Source organism: Stegastes partitus, unplaced genomic scaffold (assembly GCF_000690725.1).
Source record: "Stegastes partitus isolate 25-593 unplaced genomic scaffold, Stegastes_partitus-1.0.2 Scaffold273, whole genome shotgun sequence".
NCBI lineage: Eukaryota > Metazoa > Chordata > Actinopteri > Pomacentridae > Stegastes > Stegastes partitus.
The window spans coordinates 163833-174131 of NW_007578004.1; the positions used below are offsets into that span (position 1 = coordinate 163833).

Consider the following 10299-nt stretch of genomic DNA (forward strand, 5'->3'; position numbering starts at 1 on the left):
TAATAATAATAATAATAATAATAATGTGTGCTGAAAGACAGAACTTTTTCTTTTAACTTTTTTTTTCGTATTTCAACTCACCCATAATTAGACCCTGTTTGATTTATTTGTCAAATGTTTCAGATTCAGAATCAACGACATGTTGAGAAACAAGTGAAAATTTCTGGCTTTTATCTTTAAAAGTTCCTAAGATATTGTTGCTCAAACATATAATCAATGTGTGGGAAAAAAAAAAAAAACAGGCTTAAAGTGGGTCAGCAAGCAATAAAGGAGTATCTGATACATCAAGCTAAAACTTCAAAAATACCTTTATAAATATTTAAATTGGATGCCATAAACACTTCAGGTAAATCAGAGATTGCTGAGCAGAAACTGAGATGTATTTTTTGTTGTGACACCACAGAACTGACAAAACTGCTCTCAGCTGCACTGCGGCATCCTCGCAGCTTTTTATCAGATCTAAAAAGGAGGATTTAGAAAAAAAAAAAAGTATTTTCCTTATTCCTGCTGGTGAGAGAACTGAATTCCCACGCACTGTAGTTTTTAGAAGTAAACCCTGGAAAACACCTTCATACCGTAGGCAGAAACTGGCCTGTGTTGTCATGACTGATGGCTCACTGCAACGGCACACTTTTGTGGTTTTACTTTGCTGGAGGCCTGTGCTGCACCCGCTCAGGCTGGATAAGGAAGAATCCATTATCACACATTATCTGTGGACATGTTAGCAGTTTGCTGGGGACTATTAACAAGGAAGGCCAATCACATCAGCTCCTCTCATCGCACTTAAAAGCAGCTCTTGTCCCATTATGTTGCTGGCAGTTTGGTAACGAAGCAGAGCCTGGAAAAGGTTTTCACGGGAGGAAAATACAGAGCTATTGTGTTGTTCTGCCAGAATGAACAATATCTCTTTGTAGGCTTAATTCACAGTTTTGGACATATTGGAAGTCCAGCAGACCAGTGTTTTCTATCAAGATGTGTCATTTGGGGGGAAATCACTATAATCAACAACTAGAGCAGATCAAAAGATTAAACATGAAAGCATAATTAAAGATGCCCTCCAGATATGTTTTAAGACATAAAATAATACTCTACTTGAAATATTGATTTGTTCTTGTTAATCTGTTATAGTTTTTTTTAATCATCAAACTTCAAAGACCGTGCTAAAAACCACATTATTAGTACTTTTACATTGCACCTATTTAATTCTGTTTTGTTTGTCTTAAATTGTGTTTTTTTTCAAATTGTTCTAACTGTTCTAATGCCTCAGAAGCTCTATATAAATGTCCTTATATTGCTGTCTGACGTCAATATAATGACAATAAAACAATTACTAATTAATCTCATACTTCTCAGACGTCTCCCATTAAATATCCAGAATTACAGAATACACATTCCAGTTGTTGAACTGTTTAACTCATCTCATACAAGCAAAGTCAATATAAGTGAAACTAAGGTAAGGAAGAGGATTTTAGTGTGCAGTTGTATTAAATTTACCTAGATTTAAAGTTGACACAATTTGTCAGTAATGTGCTTTCTTAATAAATGACTGCAGTAATTTTTAAGCAATCGTGTGGCATGGGAAGATGCCACCTTGGACTTCAGGACAATATGTAGGGCATTTTCTGACATTTTATAAATGAAACAATGATTTATCGGGTCATAAATGATGAAAGCAATCCTCTGTTGCAGACTTTCTGTGTTTACATGCGAGAATAACGTCAACACTAACAGTCCTGTTGACCATCAACAGCAAACACTTTCTCATTAAATCGTTGTTTCTTGTCACAGTAGTGTAAGATTAAAGCAGCATGGTCGTGTGAAGAGTCGTGGCTCCGCTGATCACTGCACCCACAGGAAAACTGAAAACAGGAAGTGCTGCAGGCACTAGTTTTGTCAGACCTGCTGGAATAGAAAGATGATGACTCAGGCTGCTGTTGCCGCGGTAATCTGCTGTTAATTAGAGAGGACTGGTGGGAATGGAAATTCCTGAGTGACGTACACGTGAGACACACTTTTAAGTTGTGTTTAAATGTTGTGTCTCTGAAACACTGACATTCTAGAGATACAACCAGCCTTCTTGACTACCACAAGAATAAGAGAAGTTTGTGTGTTTATATTGCAATTACCCTCCCTCTAGTTGCTAAAAAAAAACAAAAACAATAAAGGTAACCACTAAACACTTTCGCAATACAACAAGTCATTTAAATTAGAGACTGCTGACACACCTGCTGCATTCAGATGAATGTTAAGGGAGGGGAAAGTTTAAAGGACAGTCTTTTATTAATCATAGAACTTTATTCTGCCTTCCTGCTTCAAATTTACAGCTGATCAATTAATGGTTTCAGTAATGGTTCAAGCAAAAATGACAAAATTCATTGGTTTTAACTTCTCAAATGTGAGGTTTTGCTACTTTTCCTATGATTAAAGACAGTAAATTTGTATTTTGGGTATTTTTGTTCTGTACAGCTGAGCAACTATTTGATTTTGAAATAAAAATATGAAACAATGCAATTGCGTAATTACATATACTACATATAATTACTATCCTACAAACTCTAATTTGAGAGTAACATACTGGAATGAAATGTGCAGGTTTTAAGCCTTTAAATCTACCCGTCAGTGAAGCAGTAAACTAGATGTCTACAGAGAAACGAGGCAAGATAATCATCTACTGTTACATTCATCATGTCCATACCTTAGCAGCAGTTTCCTCGTTGCCGACTTTGACTGAATCTTCCAGGTTTTGTTTCTCAGTCATCGCCCTTTCCATCTGATCGTTGGCCTGCCGCAGCATCACCTGCAGCTTCTTCACCTGGAAGAGAGCATGATGGAGAACCGCTCCAATTAACATTTTCTGCTTTTTCATGTCAGCAAAGACTCCCGTAGACAGAAAGTAACAGCAAGACTTTAAAGACACAAACCTGATCTCGAGTCTCAGCCTCCTGCCCTTGAATTGCCTGCAGCTGCTTCTCGTAGTTAGAACACATATCACAGCGTCGACCGAGCTTCCTGCCTGCATTTTTCACCTGGTGGCAGAACAGCAAGAAAACCATGCAACACATTATAATATAACACCTAATATAATGCAATATTGTGCTGCAAATTTTAATGTTTTTTTTTTTTTCTACTTTATGTATGCAAACTGAAAACAATCCATAAAACATAAAAAACTGATTGTGACATTTTGATATTAATAGATCGGTCAAAAGGTGGTGTTAGTTTTCTTTTACGACGTTTTTCCTTGAAATTATCACTAAAACCTGGAATTTTTCCTTCAGAAATACCTGCAGCACATGTGTTCGAGTGTCTTTGTGCACTGGTGTGGCTGTAAACTGAAGGATATTATATAATAAAACAAAGATGCCATCACCAAATCTCATTACAGCCTGCAGCCAACCACTGCAGTCTGACTTTAAACTCTCGTTTCTGCAGTAGACTTGAACAGCTTTCCACCTCCAGCTCTATTTTCCAATTATTTTTCACGCTAAAACGGCAGCTGGAGACAAAATCTCTAACTATGCAGACAGTTCAACAAGTGGCCTAAACTAAACACACTATACACTAAATCAGAGCATTATAGCTGACTTAAGAGAGGTATTTGCAAAAGATGAAGCATCAAATGCTAAAGATTAATCTCACAACATGCACCTCTTCCTCCAATTATCAAAATATCACCCAGAAATGGATGCATGTGATGGATTTTCTTTCCCTGGCACTGCACACATTAATAACCTCATTTAGATCACTTACATAGACCTGCTTTGACTGTTAAAAACATTTGCTGTAAAAGAAAAAAAAAAGTAAGAAAAATATTCTGCTTTTTCCAGAAATATGAAATTTAACAAACACGTATGAAAGAACAGTCAAGAAATCCGCCCACAATAAACACCACTTTATGACTGATTATCTGCTGCTCTGATATTAAGATGAAACATAATTTGTGCCAAGACCAAAATTTTGCCAGGAGATAAAGCAGTAAAAGCTTGAACCCTACCCAGAGCTGTAAAATATAATGTCCTGTCATAACCATTAATAGGTTTTAACCACATTCAGCCCTTGCAGCGTTCAGACTGTTGAAGCTGTGCGGTGATTCACCTCTTGCTGCAGCAGGTTCCACTCGCTGTCGCTGACGAGTCGGTAGCCTGCGGGCGGCAAATACGCTGTGTCGGGGGCGTGAGAGATGCTGGACAGCAGCGATGCTGTCTCCTCCTGCTCGGGCGTCATGGCTTTGATCGCCTTCTCCTGGTCCTTAGTCAGCAGGAAGTGACTCGCCGTCAGCTTGATTGAGCTGATGGACGAAGTCTCGCCAAAACTACTGTCTGTCACGCCGCAGTCGGCCCCCACCAGAGGCCCAAAGTCCGACTCGTCCAAGTGGCTGGCCGACTTGGCCTTGTGGTTGTGGCCGCCGAGGCCTTGCTGGGCAGACAGCGAGGAGCCGAGGCTGTCCGTTGACTGGACTCTCCGCAGGTTTTCCTTGTAGGGGTCCGAGGGGCCGCCCGCCACCACCTCAGTGTCTAAGGAGTGCATAGAGCCGTGGGCACTATGGTTGGCGTGAGGCTGGAAGAAAAAGAGGGAAAATTATAAACAAGGTGCCACTATAAAGCCTGAAAAAGCAACAAAACCTCCTTTTACAGTTTCACAATTAATTAACTCTTGAGAAGAGAAGAATAAATATAATTTGCATATATTGTTTTAGGGTCTTAACCTTAAGATTTTAATCACTTAGCTAAATTTATATTCATTCATTCAATTTCTATCAAAACTCAGAGTACAGTGAGGTAAAGGGGCCTCATTTACAATGTGGCTGAGTACTAAAAATATAAGAAGCAAGCACACAGATAAGCAACTTGGATGACAATAACAATAAAAATAATAAAAGGCAATGCTAGTAAACTAATAAAACTTGAATTAAAGCATTTCAGTCAACTAAACCAGGAACAGTTGGAAGTAAAAGGAGATTTAGTTCAAAGTCTGATTCGCCCTAATGATCAAAGTGAGTCCAGCTTTAGATTGCTGCAGGTGCACAGTGGGCAAACATAACTTAAAAATAACACAATAAATTGATAATGTATCATTAATTTATCAGTATTTCTTATTTTTCTTTATTGCAAAACACTTTGGCTGAATAACAATAACTGAGTAGACACGTTGTGTTTTTAATAATCTTGTATGTTGTGTTAACCTGCAGCACATGTTTTAAAAGTACTAGTGGTCAAACACTCTATGCAGGACTTATTTTATGAATGGATCCCAGTTACTCCAGTGCACACAGACACACATTCCTGTCAGTGGTGGAACATAATTCTAATCTATAATTGTGGCAATACACCAAAGACAACAAAATAGCACGGAAAAATAAACTGCAAGCAAAGAAACAAGAATATAAACAATGCAGGTGTAAACAAAGCTCTGAAAAAACCCACATTGGTTGACCTCTACTGCAAAGAGAGGAAATACAGTCAAGCACAAAACTAAACGTGTTGAAACTAAACATGACTCAACCATTAATTGAGTTTTTTACAAAGCCAAAATTAATCTTGTCTCACACAGAGTCAACAGACAGACGATCGTTACATGAAAACAAAAAGAGAAATGCAGAAGAACAATGTGGAGCTATAGAAGACAGGACATTATTGTGTCTTTATACAAATATTCTGCAAGATAAGTTTCATTGCTACCACAGCAGTGTCTATCAAGACCACTGAGGTCCCAATATGTTAAATATTATTCCAATATTAAATCCAGGTCAGGCGGCCACACAGCAGAGACCTTTAAAATATGTCACTTTTGCTCTCTTTCTCCACATTTTCTGTCTGTGTCTCCCGTGACTGTCTAATAAAAACAGCCGAACAATAATCCAGTTTCTAATCCCGCTCACTGCCGTCTAACAGATCTTTTGGACAACAGCCAGGAGGGGAATCAGACTGGGGAACTGTTCAAACTGCAACCAAAATTTCTCAAATCCAGAAACAGATTTTATTAGTCATCATGATCCCACAAAGTGAAAGACCACCAAATTTAGTCAAAGTCAGGAATAAACTGACAGTGGTAATGCATTTACATTCGGAACGGGTCAGAGAGGAAAGCATATTTTCATCAGGATTCAAAACTTCTTTCGGAATATTTTGTGTTATTTATGACAATAAAACTGTGTACTGAGATTTGACAAGTTAAACCAAAAACCCCCTTTTATATTATGTTATTGAAAAAGTGCCAACATTTCCTCTCCCACTGAGCTTCTAAACAAAAGAAGCAGCTTTGTGTGAAATCACAGCTACTAAGAGATGAAGACAAAACAGCAAGAAACATAAATCTTTTACTTCTGAATGACACAAAAACACATTTTTCAGACTGTGCAGCTTTCAGCACAGGGCTGCTGCACAACACACAAGGACAAAAGTGAAGGTGAAGATCACATTACTCAAAGGGAATATAATATGACGTAATATAACAACAGGCTGCTCTGTTCTCTCTGAGGGAGGTATCTGATTACAAGACTTTCGTACCTCCTCAACGCTCAGCCCGAGTAAAAGGTCCTCCAGAGGCTCTGTGTTGTCTCCTCCATCGTCCTCCTGCAGGTCCTTCACTTGGCTCAGCCTTTCTTTCTCATCTTCCTCCTGCAGTGGAGGAAAAAAAAACATGTTTAATCCTTATTTGTCACACATTTCTTCATCTACTAAACTTCGATTTACACTCAGGACACTTTAGTAGATACACATGCAATGTAACTCCAACCACACAACAGCTCAGCCACAAATTCTGCATTTTCAGAGATTTATTGACATCATCTCGTACGTAAACTCTGACTATATGTTTACAGCTGAGGTCTTTGTGAACTGAACTGAACTACATTGAGCTCCTTTGTTCACTCACTTTACAAACATGACTTCCCACAGGTTTACATTTCTGGTTTTGAACACAGAGCACACAACCTCCAATTAAGGTGAAACACTGGAGGAAAAAATTATATTTTTCATGCATTTTGAGATTTTAGGATATCTTGCTTCCATAATACATTTCCTTTTAGTCTTGTGGAGGAAAGAAAGCAGCCATTGTATACATTTACATTTTTATTTTGCTACACTTTGTCTATGGGATGTTTATGTAAATACCATTTACAGTTCAACATGGCGGATCATCTAGAAACAGCAGGCTAACTTGTCCGTGTCATATTTCTCAGTAGCTCTTGTGCTGGGATCAACAGTTATTCAGAAATTATACGAACACTGGTAGGTGTATGCTGGTCTGCTCCAAGTCTATTACTATCATTCCATATGTCACATAAAATTGCCAGGTTAAAATAAGCTAACATGCTGCAAACACAAGTTTTTTTATGATTGTTTTTAATTCTGTAAGGATAATGGGTAGGTAGGCAGGTAGGAGTTCTCTCTGTGGCCAATTCAGTTGATCTAAACATAACATGCAGATCTTTCTTTTTCCCCACCACCAATTGATTGGTTGAACAGTAGCCATGACTTTAGTCAACAAGGATCTTCTTTGGGTCACTACTGCCCTACTAATTAGTTTGCCTTACTGAGTTGAAGAAGACTCCCTCTGGCATTGGATCAAAATCTACTGTGTTTTATTGCTCTGCTTGTTTTTTTTTTGTTTTTTTTTTTTTAAATTGTATTTGTATTTGTATTTTTTCTGAGTTCCATTGTATGTTGTATTGCTTTTATTGTAAGGCGACCTTGAGTGCCGTGAAAGGCGCCTTATTAAATAAAATGTATTATTATTATTATTATTATTACTTTCACATGGATATGGAGGTAAAATGATAAAGGAATCAACTGTCGTGCCCTACACTTATTTTTGGTCTTAACACCCTACATCACTTAGTAGGGCTGGTCCGAATAGCAATTTCTGTTCTCCAGATATTCGGCCAAATTAATGACGTATATCCCAAATGTTTGGGGGTGTGGTGCGGTGGCGGCGGATATTTGAGATCAAAATTGATATCCCTATTCCAGCACAGCGAATGAATAGTCGGCTATTTGGCTATTTGGGTCCAGCCCTATCACTGAGGTCGGGCCACTGTCTTGCATATATTGTGTCTAAACCTCGCAAAAATGAGCGACATCTGGGTAGCCACTATAGCTCAACTGGTTGAGCTGGCGTCCCATGTACAGGGGCTACAATCCCCGACGCAGCATCCATGGGTTCGAATCCCGCTCATGGCCCTTTGCTGCAATTCCTTCCCCCATTCTTCTCCCCCACTTTCCTGTCTCTCTCTTGACTGTCCTATATAAAAAAGGCCAAAAAAATAACTTGGGGGGGGGAAAAAAGAAAAAAGAGTGACCTCCAATTCTCCAATGTCAGTCTAAGACCAGCAGAATTCACACTAAAACAACAACGATTAAGAATTAAGCAACATGTTCAAACCTCACCCCTTTTCAAGAGTTTTGCAGTAATTGGAAATATGATAACACCCCACTTTGCATGACCTGCAACAGGATCCTACACCTCAGTGCACAACAAACCCAAACTGTCCTGTATGGATCTATGAATAGTGATGCACATCCACACTGCTGATAGATGATCAGCTTCACGATTTTTGGCTTTATTCTGTTTTCCTTTGAAAGATTGTGAACCAGCTAACAGCATACTAAGCCTCAGCATCGGGAGACCTTTTCTCCCTTCCAATCACGCAACATATCAACCCGTTAACTTACAAATGTAACCACTTCTCAGAAGATTACACTTCACAGCTGGAAAGACAAAACGAAATTATCTGTCAACCCTCTAGCTGAACCCACAGACCGAAAACTGAAGTTCTGAAAGCCAGTTTCTCTGGAGCTGCACCCTTATCACTCCACACACAGCAAACTAGAGTTTTACAACACTGCTGCTGCATGTACCTGGTCCTTCTTCTTCATCTCCTCCACTTGGCGGAGCTGCTCCGAGGACAACACGCTCTCTATCCTCTGCATGTCCCTCATGAGGAGGCGCTGAGACTCCAGGAACTGGTCATTGGCTCGCTGCCACGTGTGCTTTAGCTGGTTGTGCTGCTGCCGCTCCAACTCCAGCTTGTGACAGACTGAGAGAGGTGAACCAGAGAGGAGAGGTTTACTTACAGAAACACAGCAGAGAACATCTCTGTGTGTGTGTGTGTGTGTCGGTGTGTGTGTGTGTGTGTGAGTGTGTGTGAATGTTTCCACGATTCAGACACACACATACAGTCTCTACAAGAAGCAAACAAACTGAGCTTTTTTCTGACAATAGTAGACATACTTCTGACAACTGTAATTTCATAAGTAGTGTGAGGAAGTACCATCGTGGAGCTCTTTCCGTAGTTTTTCTGCATCCTCCTGCAGGACAGACTTCTGAGTGTTCAACACGGCCACATACATCTCCAGATCTGTACGACACGACTTCTCAGCCTCAAGAACGTGATTGAGCTCCTTGACCTGTAAAAGAAAATTCAGATTTACTTAATTTCAAGCTTAAATTCTGGAACAGACACTTCTCTGTTAGGAGCTGATTGTTTTGGCCACTTTAAGGCAGCAGAACAAGCTGTAAACACTCAAGGTTTTGCAGTGAACTTGTTGCCTATTTGTCTCCACCAGACAACTTATGATTCAAGGCGCCTTTTAATTTTATTTCCTTTCTTTTTTTTGCTTAGACTGAAATAAAATGACCAATTTATGCATGAACGCTTCATCAAAATGTTATAAAATAGTAATAATACTGCACTGTAATACTTCTATATAGAAATGCAAAGATTTTTTTTCAAATGAATGAAGCACAAATACATTATATAGACTAACCTTCGAGGCCTCCAGCTCCTTCACTCTGTCCTCAGCTGTGGTCAGTTTGGCCTTCAGCGTCGCGATTTCCTGCTCCATGGGCATCACTACTGAACGCAGCTTCTCCGCATCCTCCTGGGCCTTTGAAGGGTTTCAAATACCCTTGTTAAAAATGCAAACATATGTACAGCTACACAAGAACTACAGGTTACAGTCTGTTGATGTGCTTTGATTCCACTCTGAGCCACAAAAACATTCTTGGATGAATTCACATACACATATGGCAGCAAAACAGAAGAGACAGAACTTAAATTAGTACAAAAGCACTGCTATAACAATGTCAGACACATGATTACGGCAAGACCAATATGGATATTTTGAGGCCGATGCCGATTCCAAAGTTTGGCAGAAACAAATTCTGATAACCGATTCATTAAAAAAATATATAATGAACAAAATAGCTTCGTTTTTGGTCCCTTAATGCATACAACAACAAAGATATGCATCACAGGCAGAATATTCTACTGTTTTACAATACTGTGTCTTTTAGTAT

General features: G+C 39.1%; 1 protein-coding gene across 2 annotated transcripts in view; it reads right to left on the bottom strand.

Moving 5' to 3' along the window:
- Window positions 1-10299, bottom strand: part of rabep1 (rabaptin, RAB GTPase binding effector protein 1) — a 46222-nt gene that overhangs the window by 24642 nt on the left and 11281 nt on the right. For both annotated transcript variants that reach the window (XM_008282459.1, XM_008282458.1), the window contains exons 5-11: window positions 9768-9887; window positions 9272-9407; window positions 8859-9037; window positions 6507-6617; window positions 4096-4557; window positions 2922-3026; window positions 2696-2812 (exon numbers count right to left, since the gene is read on the bottom strand). In XM_008282459.1, coding sequence (XP_008280681.1) covers window positions 2696-2812; window positions 2922-3026; window positions 4096-4557; window positions 6507-6617; window positions 8859-9037; window positions 9272-9407; window positions 9768-9887 — 1230 coding nt within the window. The remainder of the gene's footprint in view (window positions 1-2695; window positions 2813-2921; window positions 3027-4095; window positions 4558-6506; window positions 6618-8858; window positions 9038-9271; window positions 9408-9767; window positions 9888-10299) is intronic.